Here is a 23408-nt window from a genome sequence, read left to right on the forward strand (position 1 = left end):
TGAGAGGCTTCACCAGAGACAGAGTGGGGAGCAGAACAGGCAGATCACAGAAGTACACTGCTGAGGGGAGCAGCGGGCGGGTCAGGAGAGGTCTGCCACCCATGTGGTCACCTCCCGGGCAGGCGGGGATCAAACTCATGCGGAAGTGGCTTTAGCTTCTCAGTGCAGTGCTTTAACCCGCTGCGTCACCAGGGAGGGCATCTATGACATTTCTTAACACCTGAAGAAGACTTTTGTTCTAATTTAGAAGAGGATTATTACAAAATATTTTGAATACTTCAACAAATGAGTCATTATTGTAAAATATTATTTATTGGTTATAAAAAATATAGGAGATAAATGATAATCACTTCATTCTCTTTTAAACAAACAATTCATGTCTGAATTATAGCATGTTAAAATACCCAATTTCTGATAAGCTCTAGATTTCATTTCAAAATAAATGAAGGATCATTATTAGGAAGAACTGTTTCATTCAGGGCATTTGACCAGCGAGAGTTATTCCATGCACACTGTGTGAGGCCCTTTCTGTAACTTTCTTAGGATGTGAAATACCATTTGAAATTTTCACAAGATTTGACGGAATTGTATAAGGAGATGGAGAAAATGTTATTAAATTTGTAGGGTCAGAAATAAGAGCAAATGGGAAATCCCTTTTATGTTTAATGTTGGTTGTATAAATACACTTGCAGATATTTGGAAATAGAAGGAAACAGAAGATAGGAAGCTTCTTTCCCTCAGAAGCAGACTGAAGGAAAGAAGAGGGAAGGGAGGAGGGAGGGACAGAGTTGGGAGGAAGGAAGGGAAAAGATCTTACACATCAAGAATAAAGCCTTCTGCAGAAAATTTTCTTAAGTATCAGCTAAAAGACTGATTCTAATTCTAGGAAATTTGTCTATTTTAGAACATTATAGTGACAGTAACTCAGCGGGTAGTAATTTCAGTTATTAAGATGTTTTCATTATAAAGGCAAAACATCCTTCTGAAGGGAACTGATTACTCAGTGGTGTGTCTAAAATGTGTATAATTTTATTCTTTGGTTGTGTTATGATGAGTTTTCACCTACAGAGAAATAGGCTATTAAATTATTAGAAAGGCAGTTCAAATATCAGATATCAGTATTTTCCTGCTGCTAAAAAGTAACAGTACTTTTATTTTACTTTACAGAGCACCAAGTAATTTTTAGAAGTCATGTATGTATTCAATTATATATGTCTGTGTGTTTGTATGTGTGTGTGTATATATACAAGTATGTATATATATATACACAAATATATGTATATACATACATATATATATATATATACAAGTTGATTTACGTCTCATGATCTCCCACCTTCTATTCCACTGTAGTATTTAGAACCCTTGTATAAAATTATTTAAAACAGAATCATTTCAAATTACAATTTGAAAATTTCAAAAACATAAAACATTGTCTTCATTAATCCTTAAATAGAAGACAACCTGTTTTTAACAGCTAAGGATTTTATGTCAAAAAGCATCAAGAGTGGGGCCCTTCTGTGGTGCAAGGGGTTAAAGTGCAGCACTATGAAACTATCATATGAAGCTATGAGTTCAATCCCCAGCCAGGGAGGTGACCCACTTGGCACAGCAGATATTTCCTGTTTTGTCCACTGCTCCTCTCAACAATGTAGTTCAGTTGATCTGTCTTTTCTGTTCCCCACTCCATCTCTGGTGAATCCTCTCACCCCCATACCTCTGGCTTGTACCCCAGTTCTTATATGCATAAATAAATAAATCTTAAAAAAAATCAAAAGTGAAATATTAAGCCAGAAACAATTGCTCATACTTCAACATTACTAAGCAAAATGTCTGTGAAACATTATCTGTACTTCTGACAAAACTCATAATTTTGACATTATTTTATATTGAACTCCAGCAGAATTTGTAAACCTGAATTACATAAAAAGAAATTAAGATTTCCCTCAAGGAATTTACTGCCTTACAGTAAAAAAATAAAGAAATTATAATACAAAGTGGAGCATGAAGATGTGGATAAATGTTTAAATGAAGACTGTAGTATTCATAAAATGTCATTTATTCAAAATTATATTTGACAGTAGCATCAAACAATGCATTGACACATATATGAGCAGTTTTTTGATTTTTTTTTTACTATATACCTTTATATTTGTAAAGTGCTAGACATTTGTCTGTCTTTCCTTTTGAGGAGGATCCTTATACCTTAAGAAAAAATGGTTAGAAGAGGGAAACATTTAAACTAGTTCCTAATTCTATGCTTTAAAAAAATCAAAATTTCAAAATAATGATCTTCATTGGCCTAATGACCAAAGAAATGAGTGGTTCCCCTCATTTTACTGTGATTTCTGAGAAACAAAAAACTATATGTAGTGCTGGTTTGTATGTCAAATTGCTCTAGTTAGTGTTCTCCAGGGTTGAACCCTGCTGAGTTAAGTAGGTTTATTTTATTAGTCAAATGACAACATCTAGTTTTGAATATTAAGGTTAGCTTATTTTCCTGATCCCAATAGTAATATAATGCAAATTTGAAAGGCACTACAAAAATCCAGGTTAAAAAAAATACTGTTAATTCTACAACCCAAAATTAAGTACATCTTTTACACTTTGCACAGTCTTTTAGATATTTTCAATGTATTTCAAATTTGGGACAGTATTCTTCTAATACTTACTTGAAACTGTATTTGTGCACATACAAATAACTAACATAATAGATAAATGAAGGGTAAAAATTCCAATCAAGCACATAAAATACATAATCGTATTGAAACAACCTATATGAATTTACTAAATTATCTCATTCTTATATTTCCTTATATTAAAATGTATGCTAAATATTTGTGATGTTTTATTTATCAGTATTTTTAATGGAAACGTTAACATTTAAGTATAAATGTTAAGAATATGTTAAATTTTTAATAGTGTAATGAAAGAAAACTTTTTAAAAGATGTATTTTTTCTAAGCAATTTTTTTACTTATTAATATTCTATTTAAAAGTTATGTAAAAGATTCTATATATAATTTTAACCTTGCTAAAGCATGACTGTATTCAGAAATCCTTTGTAGACTAGTGCTACTCAAAGTATGACCAGTAAACTTTTCTTGGTCTATGAAGAACTAGGTAGAGAAGTTAAGAATTGTTTAGAGTAATTATACACTGTTGTTAAATTCAAGACAATAGGCTTGTATTTTTGAGCCTATTTATTTTCAAAGCAGGTGGAAATATTTGGGATAATCTATAAATAATTGGTACATATGCTACACTCAGGAAGGTGATGTTAAATCTGTTATACTTTAATATTGGTTTGCTAATTGTAAAAAGCATATAGAATCTAACTTTTATCAAATGATAATTTAAATGTAGCCCTAGTTTGTACTGCTTTGAGTGTATAAAACAGTCTATCTACAACTATTCCCAGCAAGTGGCTCCATCAATCCAAAGTTAGGAAGAAATAGGCACATTTGGCATATTACAGGCTAAAACTGTAAACAATGATGTAATATATACACACATACACACACACACACACACACATATATATATATGTAAATATTTAAAACGATATCTATTTACAGGCACAATGTTATTGAAAGTATAGCTATTGCAGTTAGGACAGAGAATGGCTATCTCATAAATTTTGACACTGCTAAGACCACAAAAATGGTATAAAAGCCATTCTCAATTACAGTAGACACATTCACTCTCATTGCCAAATGCAATTGCCTTTTGTAATTCTTTTCTTTTTCATCTTGTATATTATCAGTCTTAGTATTTTTGTTGAAATGTAATTTTATTTGTTCAATCTAAAATTTCAATATGTAGGCTTTTATCCTATGACTTTTCTTTCCTTTTTAGTACTTATTTTATAAAACCTTCTGTCCATGGTAGATTAGAAGTTAAAACTAAACTAGTCCTACACCCATTTCCCTGAAAAAGCACTGTCTTAAGATTATTTCCATCTCTCCTACCCTCTCTTATACACCTCTTTCTGAATTCCACTTAAACCTTATGGCTGCTTTTTCAGAACACTTATTACACAGTCCTGGAATTGATAGTTTTTTTTTGTTGTTGTTTTTGGCTTTTTGATTTTTTTTTTGTACGTCTCCTTCACGAGACACTGAATTATTTAATGTCTAGGGGATTTTAACCACATGTCCGTAGTGCTAGTGAAGTTCCTGCCCACAGAAACACCCAGTAACTAATAAATTAGTTATGTCATTGATGTCAAAACTTTTTTTAAATATCCCCATTCTATGAGCCTAATCATCCTATATTTAATGAACAATTTTCTGCATTGAAAAATGCACAAATTCTATATTTTAGAGGAAAGATAGATGAATAAAAGACAATGTTTTTGTACAAACATTAGTACACTGATTCCAATATAAAATATTTGTAAAAAGAACAGTTTCATAACCAATATAGTGACTGCTAGCATGAGAGATAAAAATTATTGAATATACCAAATCCATGAGCCTGCCTTTGCTAAGACTTCTACCACACATAGGTGCCTGTCCAAAGAAATTTATCTCATATATTTGAACTTTTAATAACAACTTGCTTCAAAGGTCTGAACTGTTTTTTTCTATCTCCTCAACATGAGGTAGAAATCAACTTACCATATATATGGGCATCTACTTGCTTACTCCAGATTATGTGGGAAAGGACTTGGGAGGTGCATTTGGGAGGAAGGACTTCCCCAGATAATAAAGCATTCTTTCCATCAGGTGCAAGGTATCTAATTAACCAATCATCTTGAAAGGTAGAATTGCTGGGACCTCACAGCATCTGTTAGCCTCTGAAAGGTAATGCTTTCCTAAAGAGAATCACTTTCTCATTCTTTCATGTACTAATCCAGAGGTCAGCAAACTATTGCTCTAGATCAAATCTAGTCCACTTCCTGTTTTTGTAAATAAAGTTTTATTGGAACACAGCTACTCTCACTCTTTTATATATATTACCTATGCTGTTTTTATAGATATCAACAGAGTTGAGTAGTTGTAACAAAGACTGTGGAAAATTTTAAAAATTTACTCTCTGGTTCTTTACATAAAAAGTATGCAGACCTTTGCTTCAGATGGTTCTCGTCCTCTCAGACTGTCCCCACCATATGTAATCCAATAATAAATGTAAATTCTGCCTTCAGAATCTGAAAAGGGTCCCTTTTGTTCTATTCCCCTTTGGTCTAAGCAATTATTTTCTCTCTTGGGAATTACAGTAGTTGTTTTTCCTTTACACCACTCATCCTTACATAGTAGGCAGAGAAAACTAAAAACATAAATCAGATTGTACCACACCCCACAACCTCTGACTTCTACCAGGCTTCCTCTGGTCTCAGGATACACTAACCTTCACTGGACTCAGGACTTCTGTCCTCTGTCTCAAACATTATTTCTCTAGATCTTTGCATGGTTATTTCTCAAAAATATTCAGTCTCACTTCTAGTGTGTCTTCTTCACATGACCAGCAAAGAGCCTTTCCCCAAACCCTTACTGTTACTTTTTGCTATTTTAACCCATTTTTATTTTATCTCAGCATTTATCACTTTCTAAAATCTGTTTTATTTAAATAGCTATACTTTTTCCCATAGTAGAAATAAATTCCATGAGTTCAACAAAACCTTATTAATCAGTAACTATTCATGAGCTCAAGTATTATCCAGTTTTTAAGAAATTTCACAGTTTGATATTAATAAACAGATTGATGACTTTATTCCTCCATTTACCTATTTTCAACTTTGTGTGTGTGATGAGGAGCAGATAGAAAAAAACAGTTTAGACTTTTGAAGCAAGTCTTTATTGAAAGTCCAAGTATGTGAGATAAAGTTCTCTGAGTAGGTACCTATTTGAATGATGACTTTTTAATACCAGAAGCTTTAGTCAAAAAAAAAAATCCTCATCTAAATTTTGGCTGCTAATCAAACTACTTTGGTATAAATATGAGCAAAGTGGTTGAAAGATGTAACAATTTACATTTGAATAAATATACACACATATATATAGCACAGTGAATAAGCATAATTATTTTATACTCTAATGGAAATTATATCTATGAATCCCAACTAGAATAAAACTGAATACAATGATTTTAAAATGTAGCACAACTTTCAAATTTCAACTAAAACCAGAAAAAAAAATTATAAATCAAGTTTCATGGGACAGTTTATCACTTATGCAATAGAGGAAAATAAGAGCTTATTGCTATGGTATGCCAGATTCAGGTTTCATTTCCCTTACAAAAAAATACCTCATTATTATATTAAACAAGAGAGTGGGTGTAGAGGACATTATTTTATGTGTGACTAATTTAAGTATTAAATCTCTTTTTGTCTGATTTTTTATCAGATTATCAAAAATAGATATTGAGCACCCCCCCCCCCCCCCCCCCCCCCCCCCCGCCCCCCCCCCCCCCCCCCCCCCCCCCCCCCGTGGTGCAGCAGGTTAAAGCACAGCATTGAGAAGCTAAAGCCACTTCCACATAAGTTCCATCCCCGCCTGCCCCGGAGGTGAGCACACAGTGTGGCAGACCTCTCCTGACCCGCCCGCTGCTCCCCTCAGCAGTGTATTTCGTCGATATGCCTGCTCTGCTCCCCACTCTGTCTCTGGTGAAGCCTCTTGTCGCCCCTGAGCCTCTGGCCTGTACCCCAGTTCTGTATGCATAAATAAATAAATCTTTAAAAAATATATATAGATATTGACCTTGGAAAAGATAGTGTCTGAGGAGGTTCCCTCTATTGCTCTCAGGAGGAATAAGTTTTCCAGAGGAGCACTGGGCCCAAAGGCTTCAGGACTTGGGGCAAAACTAGAACCTCATGGGCAAAGTATAGCATGGGCCATAGAGACCAGCGCAAACCATGGGCCAAGGAGACCAAAGTAGACCATGAGCCAAGGAGACCAATGCAGACCGTGGGCCAAAGAGACCAATGCAGACCGTGGGCCAAAGAGACCAAAGCAGACCGTGGGCCAAGGAGACCAAAGCAGACCGTGGGCCAAGGAGACCAATACAGACCACGCCTACTGAAACACTGCAGCCATTCAATTGCGTACAACTGAAGTTGAGTGGAGAGGAGAGGGAATCTGCAATAACATCTTGACGGGGTGCTAGCCTCAGACTGTTAGGCCTGGGGAGGAGAAGGCTGCGTGATGTGGAGGAAACCAGGGACTGCCAAGGACAAATAGAGAAGCTGGAGCACACTAAGCACCTAAGTTCCCCGTGAAGTAGACAGTGTGCTAAATGGAGCTGCAGCCACGCCCTAACCTTGAGACTGGTGCTGGCCGTGCAAAAAGCACGGACAGCACTCAGAGTTCAGAGGTGTGGATGTGGAGACCAAGAAAGAAGGATGCACAGAGATACCGAAAGAGGACTATCAGAGATGCCAGCAAACTGAGCTGTCAGCACACACGAACTTTCACCAGACACTTCACAGTTCCAGGACCATCTCCATGCAGCAGCTGCAGATTAGTTCTCCCCTAGAGGTAACGGAGTCCCCAAATGTCAAACAGCAATAATTATATACAGCTGGGAAAAAAAAAAAAAAAAACCTAAAAAAATAAAGTAAAAATGATAGTGCCACCTACTGGAAAGGCAGAAATTCTGCAACCTCCAAGAAGGGGCAAACTGAAAAGCTGCAAATTGGACAAGGAAATACAACACATGGCATCTTGAATCCTCACGTGACTATGTCACCAAAAGGAGAGAACAAATTTCCCAAACTCCCCAAATACATGAAATTTTATCATGATCATATTCAGAATTAAAAACTGCCATGATTTAAAAAAACAACAAAACTGCCATGATATGCACTTTGCAGCAACATGGATGGAGCTGAAGGGGTCAAAGAACAGATGGTTTCACTTATAGAAGCAGTATAAAGGACCGGGGTGGGGGCGGAATAATAATAATAATGAACAACTATATACCAGAGACATTTTATGGGGGTGGAATGGGAAATGGGATTAAAAGCCATGGGGGGAGGAAAGTGCAATGGACTATGGTGATGGCACAAGGGTGATTTGGTGATGGGAAGCCCATGGAGATTACAACTGAGATGGAAAAAGGCACAAAATGATGTAAAAAATAAACTATTATATTATTTAAAAAACAACTGCCACACAGAGGCATGATGTATAAAGATCAACAGAAGAGTAGCAACTTTGGAAGCAGTATAGACCAAACGGAAGACTGACTCAGTAACTCTGAAGATGGTAATATACAAAGCATTCAGACAGGGGAATGCAGAGAATTATAAAGGAAAAACTGAAGAAAAATTTCAAGAAATATTCAACAACATTAGGGAAAGGCAACCCAATGTAAAGCATATTCCAGAAGGGGAAGAGAGAAAAACCAAAACAGGAGACTTACAAAGAAATAAAAGAGGAAACCTTCCCTAACCTGGTGAAGGAAGAGAATAGACAAATCCATGAAGCTGAAAGAACACCTAGTTATATAAATGTAATGATACCTATACCTAACATGTGTTTGGGGACATAGTTTAGTTTATAACAGGAATGTAGTAGTTAGTAGTAATTTAGATGGATGATACTTTTAGTATATCTGGGATATTTAAAACATTTTTATTTGTAATTTTTGAGAAATTTATAAACAGTTACATTATTGGCTTCCTTTTATTTTTAACTGGACCTAAAAGATCCTGACATTTTCATCATATTTCTCTCCCAGAGGAAATACCCCAACTTCCAAAGCAAAAATCCTGTCATTCCTCCTGAATACTCTTTTATCTCTCTCTCGACTCTTGCTTCTTGGAATTACAATATATCCTATTTTTCATTTTCTGTTTAGACATTCCATTCCTTTAAGTCTTCAAGAAGGATGTTCTCTTTCTCTTAAAACACCAAACTGTCTTTTGTGATGAAATAATCACTGTGAAAAAGTTTCATTTCCTATCTCTCATCCTCATTTATTCATTTAATTCTCTATGGCAGTCAGGCACTCTATTACCAATTTTCTTGCACTCTTATTACAACTTCTCACTCTGGTGATCAGCAATATGCAGTTTTAATCTGCTACTGGTCTTTTTCTAGCTAGGTTCCATCTACAGTGACTTACATGAGGTCATTCCCATCTGGCCATCTTCTCTAGTGGAAGCAAGGAAGCACAAACCTGCAGCACTGCACTGGACTATGTTCTTATTTTGACATTTAACTTTCCTGATCCTCCTTCTCTTCTTCTGTGCTTCTACTCAGCTTGTGTCATTTTTCTCTGTCATCACTTCAAGGGAAGCTGTCCATTCAACTGAATTTTCCTAAATTATACACAGCTTATTATATAATCAATCGTGATTTTTTTCCCCTGAATTATTTCATTGAATTTATGAAATAAATTGAAATTTTAGAACTTTTACAGCAGGCTATCTCAAACTCAGTATTAACATTTGATTTCAGATAGCTCTTGTTGTGGGACCTGTTCTGTGTATTTTAGGATGTTTAGCAGAATTTCTCACCTCTACCACTGGATGTTCTTAGAATACCCATTTGTGACTGGTATAGTGGCCTACACATTGTCAATGTCATGGCTGAAAAAACAAACAAAACAAAACAAAAAGTAAAAACTTAAAGTTATCATATGTTCCTTGCCTGAGACTACAGAGTGATTCATCTGGGGTTTGTCCCAGGCAATATGATTTTTACCAGACCCTAATTCTTACATAACACTAACTACCTGTTTCTTTAAGTGCGCCCAGAAAATATAACTTGCTATTAAGACTTTAGTTTGTGCAGGCCAATGACTTTCAAATCTCTACCTTTGAACTCTTCAAATACATCCTTCTATCATTTTTCAATATTACATAGATCACTGGTACCTCAAACTCAATTTTGACTTAGCTGCATAAACCAAATTCTATCAAGACTTGCTCTTCAGTCCTCTATCTTCATTAATCGCATCATCATTTAACCAGTAATACAGGTCAAATTTTGGTGTTATATATTTTTCACTTTTACCCAAATTCATCAAATCTACCTTTGTAATCTCTACTTTTCCCTCCTTGTCATCGATATTTCTACTGCCTTATTCAACCCATTAAAACTGCTTTACTTCAGAAGCCTCATATCTGATCTCCTGGGTTCAGTCTCTCCCACTCTACAATTTGAAAAATATTCATCCAGTAGTATCCAAATTATCAACTAACAGTTTGTTGGTATGAAAGCATGAGGCTAAAAAGAAAATGACAGATCATGGCTTTGGAGTCAGACAACCCTAGAATTCTACTTGAGATATGTGACTCTGAAAAAGTCATTGAGCTTCTTTTATCTTTGGTGTCTCCTGCTAGACTCTTTTGATGTCATTTTCCCTACACAAAGGCTACTGTAAGAATTAACTGGGATGAGAGAGTTCTAAAACAAAATTATAGTGTCTGGATGCTCAGAAAATTCATACACTGACTTTCATCTCTTCTTTACTCCCACTGACCACATATCTGTACCATCTATAAATGAAAGTATATCTAAAGTCATAATTCTTAGCCCACATTGAAATCAGTCTCTTGCACCATTTCTGTTTTGCCTATCTACCCTTTCTTTCAAGTATCCTGTTGGCCTTTGGTGTTTTAGAGAAAAGTTACTTATCATATATTTCTGAAGACTTTAAAATGGTTTATTCTTCTCTAGATGTTGACTTCTTTAAGTTATCACTGCAGAATAAACAGTCTTCCAAGTTTTAAAAGTCAGTAACTAAGGTTCATGTAGCAATTACACTAATTATACTAGAATTGTTATATTTTTCATGCCCTGAGCTAAGATGGGTTTAACAAAAGTCAAGCGGGCCAGGGCAGAGAACATCAGATGTTTTCACCATTGCCACTGGCGAGTGCACTGTATTATGGTTCTGGACAACACTCTGAAAAAAATTTCATGTCCTTTGATTCAGTAATTCCACTACTGAGTAACTCAAGGAGTTGCAAAGAGGAACAATGTTACATGTAAAGGATTCTTAGCAAAATAAAAAAAAAAAAAAAACTTAAATTCCTACCATAGTTGACAAACTAAGAGACATACTATGTTTATCAGTTGTTTCTGTATCAGCAAGGTAAATTACTAATCCAATGTGGAAATGTCATGTGATTGACTGGGTTTTAATAACTGAAAATTAGGTTCAAATGCAATTTCTCTATAAGCCATACTAATTTTACAACATTACACTTTGGTTTTCGAGAGACAAATTTGCCTTCACTCATTCTTTCATTGATTCATTTTTAGAGACAAATTTATCTTTAAATAGAGGGTATTCTTTGCATGTTTCCTATAAGAGAGATAATGTCTGTATGTATTTTGTATGTAAGCATGCATGCCAGAGTATCTCAACTAGCTTTGTATTTGGCACAAGTCCAAAAAATAACAGTGTAAACCTGTCTATCTTTCTACCTACTACTTCCATACTTATCTATGTGTGAAGTGTGTGGTGTGATGTATATGTGTATTAATGCTGTCTTTGTATGTAGAGAACATAGGGAAACTTTAGGCAGCATATACTACTAAGAAGATATACAAAATATTAGTAATACTTTCTTATGAATGGAGGGATTGTATTTATGTTTGTGCTTTCCAATTTTTGTCAGTAAACAATTATATTTATCCCTAGAAATTGATTATATAAAATGTAAAAAAAAAAAAAAAAAAAACAGAAAAAGTCAACTGTGAGGAAAAATGCAACTTAAATAAATAAAAGCTCTCCTTTGGCAAAAGTGAGTTTCCTATCATATGAAAATATACTATTTCCAGCTTATATGGGAGGACTACATCATCCTTATCAAATCCCCAACCATGATTTCCTCATACTGGTCTAATTTCTATTTTAATATTAGTTAAACTACTAGCAGGGCTATGCATAACATCACCATTCACTTCTACCAAACTAGTCAATGCTGCAAGGTCCTTCTTTATGAGTAAAGCTTAGTCTGGAAACAAGATTTCACTGTTACCATAGCTAATACAATCCAATTCGTGCATCTCTGCTATGAGTTTCAAAATGAATACCAACTGCTAGATACTGAAAATAAAAGAAAAGTCTTAGTTCTTTACGACCCAGCTGAGCCTGTAAAAACTGTCTCACTGGGGAACTATGTCTACTAAAATAAGCAAAATAACTCTACTTAAAAAAAAATGTGACTGTGTAAGACAGTATTTAAACTTAATGACTACACTGCTTTTTAAAGTGTTTTTAAAGATTTTTTTATTTATTTATGCGTATAAGAACTGGGTTAGACCAGTAGACCAGATGTACAGGGGGTGAGGGGCTTCACTAGCTTCACTATTGAGGGACAAAACAGGCCGATCTACTGAACTATTCTGCTGAGGGGAGCAGTGGGTAAGACAGGAGAGGTCTACAGTGCTATGTGGGTCACCTCCGTGGCTGGGGATTGAACTCAAGCTGCAGTGCCTGGGAACAGTTTGACAGAGCTAAGACTTAACCCCTGTGCCACCAAGAGAGCCCTACCCTGATTTTTTAAAAGTGACTGTAAAGATTGTCAGAAAATATTCCAGATAACTTTCCATCTTTTATCTCTAGAATGTAAGTATTGTAAACCCTGCCACCCCCTCCAAAAAAAAAAATACAAAAGAATTTTAAAGAGGATCCCAAACTGTAAATTGTAATATTGTATTTATTGTAAATATTACAATTCTAATTGAAGAAATATAAGATTGATTTTTCACATTTAATAACCAAAATTGTTCGGATTTTTTTCCCCTCATTCACACAATAATTTGAATCACCAAAACACTGTTGAATTTCTAACAATTCTTAATTAGATGCTTAATTTAAATAATCAGTAAGAAAAAAATGAAAGGATTTAATCACTTCTAGGGGGAAAAGCGATTTATTCACTGGTATAAAACAAAATATTCCCAATTAGCAAAATCAAATTTGTGATTATAATATTTTAAATTGGTTAATTGAAGACTGTAACATGAATTAACATTATGTCATTATCAAGGGGGAAAAAAACAAACTCATTTCTAATTACCAATAAACATCTACATCTGAATACCTTAGTACCATTTTAGGTTGTCTGAACATCCCTAACAACCAGTTATCTCCATCACAACATGCCTTATTTCCCAGACTCTTCAACTGTAATAGACATCCACTGAGCTGTCTAACAGAGACACATTTCTTTCTTACCACCTACATTTACTTATTTCCCTAAATCTGCTTTACACTTTAGACAGTTAAACTGTAGTAGGCAATGCGAGAGCTGTTACCGAGTCTCGTAACAATCTCTCTGCTTCAGTTCCTCTCTATTAGAATCAATCTTCCACCTCCTTCAAAAACAAATGCAAACCACAATAGCAACGACCCTGTCACACAATGCCCAGGCAACAAAATCCATAGTCTTTTAGTTTGAAATATTTCGGTATAATCTCTTCTCATCCCTTCATTCCAACCTTACTCCTAGCATGCCACCTGTCACTAAGTGTCCCATAATTTGATCCATAAATTCTGTTGTTATTATTATATTACACTTCTTTACTATACCATGGTCTGCTAAAATATATATTTATTTATGCATACAAGATCTGGAGTGTAAGCCAGAGGTGCAGGGGAGAGAGGGGATTCACCAGAAACAGAAATGGGGTGCAGGAGCAGCAGGTGAAGCAGGAGAGGTCTGCAGGCCAGCTTCCGGGCTGGCCAGGGATGGTACTTGTGCTCAGTGGCTGGTGATATCAAGACAGTGCTATCTTTAACCCCTGGGCTGCCAGGTAGGCCCCTACTTACTGTACAGTGGTCATTACAAATTCCTTATCCTTGTCTATTCCCTTCCCTCAACTGGAGTGACCTTAACTCTCCCTGCACTTCTAAAATTCAGAAACTTCATAGCTTGACTCACTTTATCACTTTTTTCCACCAAATATCAGGGATGCTATAGGCAGAAAACATTTCTGTCTTCGGTTCTATCCAAGCATTTTTGTTTATACCAGAAGGGTCATTTGTCATGGTATGTTATGCATCTGTTTAATCAGGAGTTACTGCAAATCAGACAAAGATTTTTGTATTTAACACCTCTGGACCCCAGAACAGGATCTGGTTTGGATTCTGTGCTAGCTTATTGATTTATTGCCTACAACCTCTAAATTTACCCATTTAACTAAATTTGCCATTTTTTTTTTCTTGCTTTGCCTGCACTGAAACTGCCAGCAGAGGGCACTGGGGAAACATTGCAAGAGTACAGGGTTTTGCTCTCAGGTTCCCTTTGCTTGGTAAATTCTTGCTGCTTCTCCAGTGCCCAGCTCCTATAATAGAGGAGGCCCGCAACACGAAGCAGCCAGTAGCTTCCCACCACGATTCCTCTCATGAATTTATTTATATTCCAATGAAGAGTTTTCCCTTAATGTCTACAGGGTGTTTCTGTTACAAATGCTGCCTGCACAACTTCATAGCACATCACCGTGGTCCAGGAATTCATGGCTGTTTCCTATCAAGCTGTGGGTGATTTTTGACCCCCCTCCCCCCGCCCCAAAGACATCTGGCTCTATCTGAAGATGCTTTGTGTTGTCACACTGGTGGGAGAAGGTGTATCCCAGGACTAGGGGTAGGCCATGATGTTGCTCATCATTCCACAATGCTCTGGAAGTGAGGGACAGCACAGTGGAAAACCACAGAAAGTCAAGAGAGTGAATAGAGTGAATAGACCCTTTCTTATTTTGATGAAATTAACTAAACTCACAATATTGCAATTGTAATTCAGTAATTCCAAATATTTAGTGAGGATGTTGGAGATTTGATGTGAGATGGGAAAGCATTTGGAGAATAATTTGGACACAAAGAGTTTGCCCATTTTTTCCTTAGGAGTTACAGATTTAGTTTCAGAATTAATTCAATATAAGTGTTTTAGCTCAATTCATTAAGCATCAATTCTCCCTGTGAATTTTTCTATATTGTGGTATTAGTTTTCCATTTTGTATGATTCAGAGATTCTTAAAGTAAGCAATTTATGTTTGTACCTTTTTCTTTATCACAGCACTGAACAGTGGATAGTCCATGCATGTTTATTGAATGAAAAAATGCACCTAATTTTGGTAATTTAAATAATAGGCAATTCAGGTGAAAAAAACACTGAAGCAGATGTCAGAAGATCTGCTCAGGCCATACTAAGTGAAATAATTAGGAGAAATTTCCACTCACATCTGTGTTGTAACCCCACCGTGTAAGTAATAAAGAGCTTACACAATTCATATCCCCTTTGGGACTTATCTTTCTCATTTCTAAACTAGAGGATTTTTTTAGATTTTTTTTTTGTATGTTTGTGTGTTCATGCATGCATGCATACAAGAACTGGGCTACAGGATAGAGGTGCAGGGGGATGGGGAAGTAGTGAGTGCAGATCTCTCCTGACCTACCCACTGCTCCCATACACTAGAGGATTCAAAGAAAAGGTTTTCAAGATTTCATTCAGTTAGTGGCGAAAAGATTTACAAATATATTTCAGATGGTGGGATTCAAATTCAAAATATATTAACAAAATGCATAGCAAAAGAAAAATATACCACAAGATTTAAAAGTGCACATGTTCTAAATTGGTATTTAACCTAAGAACTCAAGAGATGGTCTACAGATACATGAAAAGATGTTTATTTTTTGTCTGTCACATCAAATCAACAATTAAATTTCATCTTACATCTGTCAGAAGACTATTAGCAAAATGATAAAGTGTTGGCAAGGATGTTGACTAAAAGAACTCTTATACACTGCTCGTGAGAATGTAGAATGTAACCACTGTGAAAAACACTGGAAGTTACTAAAAACAATTAAAACAGAAGTACTGTATCACCTAGCAATTCAATTGTTGGATATTTATCCCAAAAGTATGAAAGCACTAACTTAAAGAGATACATATATAACCCAATATTCATAACAACACTGTTCAAAATAGCCACAATATGGGATCAACCTGTATGCACATGACTCTAAATGACTGGATGAAGAAAATGTGAGACAGACACACACACACATACATAACCATACACACCAACTTAAGCAAAGAGTAGAATACCACTCAGCTATTAAAGGATGAAATGTTGCCATTTGTAACAACATGGATGAACCTTCGGAAATTATGCTAAGTGAAATAAGGAGAAACACAAATACTATTTGAGGAAGGGAAAGTAACAAAACAAACAAAAAAAGAAAACCATTAGACTGTGATGACAGAATGGTGTTGGGGTTGGGGGGAGGAGAACAGTAGGACAGGTAAAGGAAGTCAACTGGTCATTTGATGGTATAGACAGTTGGCGGGATAAGATACTGTAAACTTGAAATTTACAGTCTTGCAAACCAATAAAACTCATAGCAGTGTAAGGGATCGGGGGAAAAAAGCAACTGTAATAAAGTAAAAAAAAAAAATCAACAAACAACTATAAACCAGAGACATTCTATGCGGGCAGAGAGGGGAATAAGATAAAAACTGGGTGGGAAAAGCACACGGTGAATTGGTGGTGGAAAGTTCATGGGGATTGCAACCAAGATGAAAAGAAGTACAAAATGAAGAATGATGTTAAAAAAAATTTTATGTATAAATAAAATAAACATGAAAATAGGAGAAAAAATTAAATGTTTAAAATATCTCATTTAGTTCTAAAACTATTAAAAGCAAATGCATTAGAATGCTAAAATGTGACTACATCATGCATCTTGATTAACTCTTTAAGAGAATAGTGTGATTTGAATATACTTGACTCTTTTTGACCTCATTTTCTTTGTTTATAAAATAAAAATGAGTTTTAATAAAGATTTCAGACATTGGCCAAATGGCAGAATTAATTTTGGGGGTCAGAAACTGTAAGGCCCTCCAAGCTGAAAATATTTTCTATTTTGTCTTATAATGAAAAAGTTTGTAAAGCCATGACATACGTGAGCACTTTTATAATCATGCAATGACTTTCTAACTAATTCAATCACCATTCAGATATTTTGCCATGTCTTTATAAGAAAAAAGCACTAGAGTTTGATTAATGTCTCACTGACATTTTCATGAAATTAGAATTCCTTTTTTTGGAACAGAGTCGGGAGTTCCCAAAAAAATACTGTTCCACTTTGTAACTTTCTTGGGGGCAAAGAGGAGGGTTTAAAATATTAGAGCTGGGAGTTACCCATACAACTGTGAAGTAGCATAGTATCTAAGTAATACAGTATTTCTACATTTGTCTAGATCCCTGAGTAGGTAATATATGGTAGGTAACCAGTAAGTTCTAATAGGTGAAACAAAAAACTAAGTTTTCTCAAAGGGCATCCAGTGATGAACACTATACATCATTTTCATGAGGACTGGTAGCAATAGGAGGATCTACCACTCAAAAACACTAGAATAGCCACACCTGATAAGTATCTGTCCTACCCACCCCACTGCATGACTTTAAACAACAATATTGCCTCTGACTGTACTCCCCTTCTGCTGGACCTGTGCTTATTTAGTAGATAGATCATGCTTGCTCTGCTAAGCTATAATTCAATTCATATCGTTAAACTGAACCAATAGATTACTGTCTTTCTTTTAAACTTCTGAATTTTCTCTCTCCAGCTTAGTAATTCTTTTTTTTTTTTTTTTTTGGACACACCGCTGATCAGTAACATCTGTACTAAAAATACAAGCCCAAATGATCACATTATTCTAGAAAGACATATTTGTAATCTTATGAACAGCCTGCCAATATCCTCCCATCACCCTCAATTTCATTCTGGAAAATGAACCAGGATAAAGTCCACTTAGGTTGTAGGAAAACACTGAGGTTGTAAAATATTTTATCACTTTCAGTTAAGCATTATGACTACAGGTAATGTGACATGTGGCGTCCCTATAGTCCTCTCATGTGGACACAGATTGGCAAGCTAGATACAAAGAAGGACACAGGTGACCCAAGAAGAAATAAAGATCGCTAGTTACAAGGGATTTCATGGAACTAACCTGGCCCGTGGGGTAGATTGGTAGCTGAAAGCTTCCTTGTCCCTAAAAACTCCCCTCCTAATCTTCCTTTCACTCCACGGCACATGATATTCTAAAACTTTTGGATTGTCATGAATTTTTAGCCTCAATGGGTAGGTCATGAAAATGTCAGTAACTTTTGCAGAAAACCATCTTAATCTCCAATTAGCTATTAACAAGTTAATGCAAAGTTTGGAATGAATTCCGAGAGAACACAGTTAGGAATTGGGAATCAAGATGCACAGAGATCAATACCAAAGAAAAGGGTGGCAGGGTGAATGTTGGACAGGGGCAGGATGTATGATAGAGTGTTGTCGGATAGCGGGAAAGGATACTGCCTGCCAAAGAGTAAAGTGAAGGATACCAGGGAACTGAAGTGAAAGGGTATCTGGAAAAAAAAGGAAGCATGGTGAAATATCAAAATAATACCACTAGGGGGAGCACTCAACTCTAATATCGTTTAATTCTAGACTAAGCAACCTATAGGACCTCAGCCAAGTTGATCCCAATGTCTGTTTGACCATTAGCTAAGACTAGCTACATTTTTTAATGGTGGGAGTAAAAAATTTACCAAAAGACAAGAAATTTCTACTATATGAAAATAATAGGAAATCCAAATTGCAATATGCATAAATGAAATTTTACTGGTATACACTCAAGTTCACTAATTTACTTATTGTCTTTCTTATGGTGCAGTTTCAGAAAAGGCCATTTGGTCTACTAAGCATAAAATACTTACTCTCTGGCCCCATATACAATATATTTTGCTATCCCTGGTTTAATTCATGACCTAAAATCTTTATACTTGCAGACTTTATTTAGAAAACCCCTACCATTACAAACTATTATTTGCATCAAGCAGTTTAGTGATAATTTAGGTATCTTGAGCAAGTGACTTGGGCAGCTTTACACTGTCCCCCTCCCCCACACCCATCATAATTCTTATGAGAAACACCTGGAGCACCAACCGGAACAAAGTTGAATAGCATTTTCTCCAGCTATTTCTATCTCCTCTGACATGTGGAGTCCTGATATAAATAACTTCCCATTTTCCTGCTTGGTGGATCCACCATTTGAGCAGTAAGAACAGAATGAATCCAGTGGATTTATCCTTTCTTAAATACTTTTTTGTTTTTCTTCATCCTTGGGGTTGAACACCTGACAGTCATTGCTAATGGAATACCCATGTTGGAAGCCCTGCCTTTGGAGACTGATGCAGATGTGACATCGATACTATAGACACCAGCCTGGAGAAAGACTACACAGACAGGGCAGGATGACTAGAAAGACATGAGGTTTTGCTACTGGATCTGAGAAAGAAAGAAACAGCAGTAAAACATTTAAAATGTGCAGACACAGATTTTTCACTAATTGTGTTGATCCTAGATGTTCACTTTTTAAACCTATTTTTATTTGTAATTTGTTCATTTCCATAGTCCAAATAACTGACCCTGGACACAGGCAATCACTACTACCTTTTTTTTTTTTAAAAAAAGATTTATTTATTTGTGCATACAGAACTGGGGTACAGGCCAGAGGCTCAGGGGCGGTGAGAGGCTTCACCAGAGACAGAGTGGGGAGCAGAACAGGCAGATCTACGAAGTACACTGCTGAGGGGAGCAGCGGGCGGGCAGGAGAGGTCTGCCACGCCATGTGGTCACCTCCGGGGCAGGCGGGGATCGAACTCATGTGGAAGTGGCTTTGGCTTCTCAGTGCAGTGTTTTAACCCACTGCGCCACCAGGGAGGGCCACTACTACCTGTCTTAATGAACAAATGTCAAAATTTCCCAGTCGGCCTTTACTAGTTAGACTTCAGTTTAAAAACTGTCTTCAGTTTACTAAATCAAGTGACTTTTTCTGTCTTTTCAATTTCTCTTGGTAGCCTATTTACTAGTCTTACTTTATATGGGTGCTGAAGCCAGCCTTAGCTTTAGAGTTGCTTCCTAGTGATTAGCTCAGTGACTAGAATCTTGATTCTCTTTTAAATATATAGAAAGGATGTTGTTATACAAGAAACAACTGTAGTTCTAAAAACTTAATAACTTGAAATATAACTACCCACTCTTCCCTAGGCTCGCCATTTGCAATGATCTATAATCTGCTATTTGACACACGTCCTCCTCCTTAATCATTGCCAGTGATCTGAACTACCTCTAGGTTAGACTGTGGTTTCCAGCTCCTAGATTTTGTCTCAATTTCAAAAGTGGCTCAACAATATGCTTAAATATCAAGAAGTGCCACTGATGGCCAGCATAGCAGGTGGATAGGGAGGGACACACACACAGAGAGCCTGGATTTCTGTTATTACCAATCAACATAAAAATGTTTCAATTTTTATGCCACAACTTGGCATAAAAATAATTAGGATTCTAACTTAGATCTTAATTTCCTGGGGGAAAATATGTAGCTTTTAAAATATTTCCTGAAGTGATATTACTATCTTTAACAATGATCTCACCCTTACAAAAGATAATCCTCCTTATTTGAATTTTAGCTTTATCAACACCTTCTCATGTGTAACTGATTACAAAACACAGTAATAACCTTAATTTTATATTTAGTTTTATGAATTCCAAAATAAGACATGTTTTTTTATACATCCAAAAACTATATAAATGGAAATGCACTGTTTATTCGAGTAATACTATGTTCAGTCTATTTCCACAAATTTTGGAATCACTGCACAGTTATTAAGATAATGACTAAGCTGCAAGAAACCTTTCTCACAGGATGCTTTATGAGGGTACCATGTATCTGTTCATCATTTTCTAGTTTGTCAATGAACGCATTAAAAAAAATAATTTCTGACATGCATGATTAGTTATAATAATATTCCCCTGTTTTCCCTCTGGAATGTTAAAACATAATCACTGGCTTATGCAACATGGTACCTTGCTTGTAAATTTGTGAAGGAAGCTCCTTTTGTTGACAGTTCTAATGTCTACCATCTGTTTGCATGGGACAAAGCCCTGGTATTCTCCCAACTGTCCATAAATCAGGCACTAGCAACAGACTCGTGACTGGATCCTTCAATTATATGTATTTTTTTTTTTTAGGCTTTAAATTCAACATTTGGTGGAAAGCCCAACTTCTCTTATAAAAGTACTGACACTAACTCAAGCTGCCTCCTCTATGTTTATCATCTAGGCTCTTTCATGGTATCCTCTCTGTATAGATTCCTGAAGATAAACAACTTGGTTAGAGAAAAAATAATTCTAAGAGGAAGGGCACATTTATTGAGTGTTTGCTACACATCTGTGCTGACTGTGATCCATTTTTATTGCTAGACTGCTTGATGTTCAAACCAATTTTATAATTTGAGTAATATCCCCTTTTGCAGAGAGGGAAATTATGATTTATAATTGAAGCAATTCGGTCATTTTCTTATAAAATGGTAGAATCAAGATGTAAGTATGGAGCATTATCTGATAAAACCCCTCTCTTCCCATTTCACTGACTTGATTTGAATAAAAAAGAAATTTAGAACAAAGTACATGTATTTGTTGTTTGCTGATGCTTCATCTCTCAGAATCTCAGTAAACTAAATGAAGTCGTTTAACTGGATAAAGCCACAAATTCCCAATCATCTCATTTCTTTGACTAGGTTAACGTAGGTTTTATCATGTACCAAGAAACTTATCAAGCTATTAAATGTCGAAACATTTCACTCTCCTCTTTAGTAGGATGACCTATTCCCCTTCCAGGCAATTTGTCATCATTCTGGATCATCATATCTGCCCTATTAATTTCATCACCAACTATTCTAGCTCCAATGATGTTTCTGAAATGAATGCTGTACATTCTTCTCCTGGATCAGATACTTGTTTTTCCTGATAAAGTTATCCATAACCACCTCAATGAGGAAAAAATATGGTGGACAGTATCCATAAACTATGTATTTAACTATGCTCTTGAAGATTCACTAATCTGATATTTGCAGTCATCTTAAGCCATAAAGTTTCAGAAAATGAAACTAGCAAGCAATAGTGAAGAGAAGGAGTAGAGATAGTCACAACGAAAGAAACTTATAGCAGCTCAAAATACATGATTATGTCCAGCTCTGATGCTTTGTCCAAAAGTGACCTCCTTATATGCTTATATTTAGGAGTCTGAAGATGAAAGAATAGAGGAGATAACTAAAATATGATCAAGAAATAATCTATTTCCTCTTCTTTATCACCACCACCATTATCAACATCACCCTGAGTATACCTCCTTAGTAAAAAGAAAAAAAAGAAAGAAAATACTTGGTATTTTCTCAAAGGTGCCATTAATTCTCATATATCCCTATAATGTTACAGTATCCTTCAACTGCAAATGAATCAACTCAGGTGAAATCCATCATGGTAATAAACTTCATGGAAGATTCCAAAGCTAGAACAGCAGAGTCAACCACTATCAAGAATAGAGAATACAAATCAAGTACAGAACTCGCTTCATGTGTTGGTATCTAATTCTAGAAACTTATGCCTGTCATTGACTGAAGGGTGCAATATGCATGATAAAAAAAAATGGACTTACTCTCGGTCGATCACAAGGCAGGTCACAGCTTCTGCAGCAATGACATTTGCTGTCCTCACATCCTCCCTGTATGAAAAACAGCGAAGTAAAATGATCTTTAATATCAAAGGAAAGTGTTCATTGTGATGAATCAAAGAAACAGTAAATTATATACACTTTTCTGAGTAATCCAGGCTTAAGCTTTGTTCATGTTTCAAATTTCTGTGCCTTTACTCTGATCATTAATCCAGTAAATCCTACAGCTGTAACCCAATAGTTTTAATTTTAAAAGTTTCATCTACACAAGTGAAACAAAATTATGTATCATCATTCCCTGTGCTCTTTGGGGAATTAATGGATTTATCAGATAATGATAAAGACAGTAATGAACATAAAGAGATGAAAGTTTTTAAAAGAACTGAAGAAACAGTTAAGGAACTTAAGCATCTAATCCACTGTCATTAAGTTATCATTACAACTTTGAGAACAATGGATCTACTTTAATTATTTCCTTAGAAACCTTGTTTTTATGTGATTAATATTTTTGCAATTCATAATGCACAGTTATTCATCTATACCAGACCTTATAGTTCTTCAAGAATTTTTGGTAGACACATCAACTGAAGTAAATACATATTGTCTCTTCAAAAGCATCTCATTTGTACAGGGATATCAACCAACTAACTTCTTAGACCTTTACAGATCTGCCTTATCTCCTCTTCCACTGGTCATAGGTAGAGTTAGTAAATTATCACTCATATTTTATTTTGAGCTTATAAAAACTTTAACTGTACCATAGTCATACAAACATTACAGCTTCTAGGTTATACTTCAAAATGTACTCTTTACCCAGTGCAATAAACTGTCTATGTTAATGGGGTGGTAAATACAAGTTTGAAATGCTTTATATGATATGCACATAGGAAATAACAGTGTTAATACATTTTAAAAATTATAATCAAAACACCACTTCT

At 35.6% G+C, this 23408-nt stretch overlaps 1 protein-coding gene across 3 annotated transcripts in view; it reads right to left on the bottom strand.

Moving 5' to 3' along the window:
• Positions 1–23408, bottom strand: part of PRKG1 (protein kinase, cGMP-dependent, type I) — a 1208869-nt gene that overhangs the window by 120621 nt on the left and 1064840 nt on the right. For all 3 annotated transcript variants that reach the window (XM_004680887.2, XM_004680888.2, XM_012723496.1), the window contains exon 8: positions 22456–22521. In XM_004680887.2, the coding sequence (XP_004680944.1) occupies positions 22456–22521 (66 nt within the window). The remainder of the gene's footprint in view (positions 1–22455; positions 22522–23408) is intronic.

Source organism: Condylura cristata, unplaced genomic scaffold (assembly GCF_000260355.1).
Source record: "Condylura cristata isolate star-nosed mole 26May11 unplaced genomic scaffold, ConCri1.0 scaffold00011, whole genome shotgun sequence".
Taxonomy (NCBI): domain Eukaryota; kingdom Metazoa; phylum Chordata; class Mammalia; order Eulipotyphla; family Talpidae; genus Condylura; species Condylura cristata.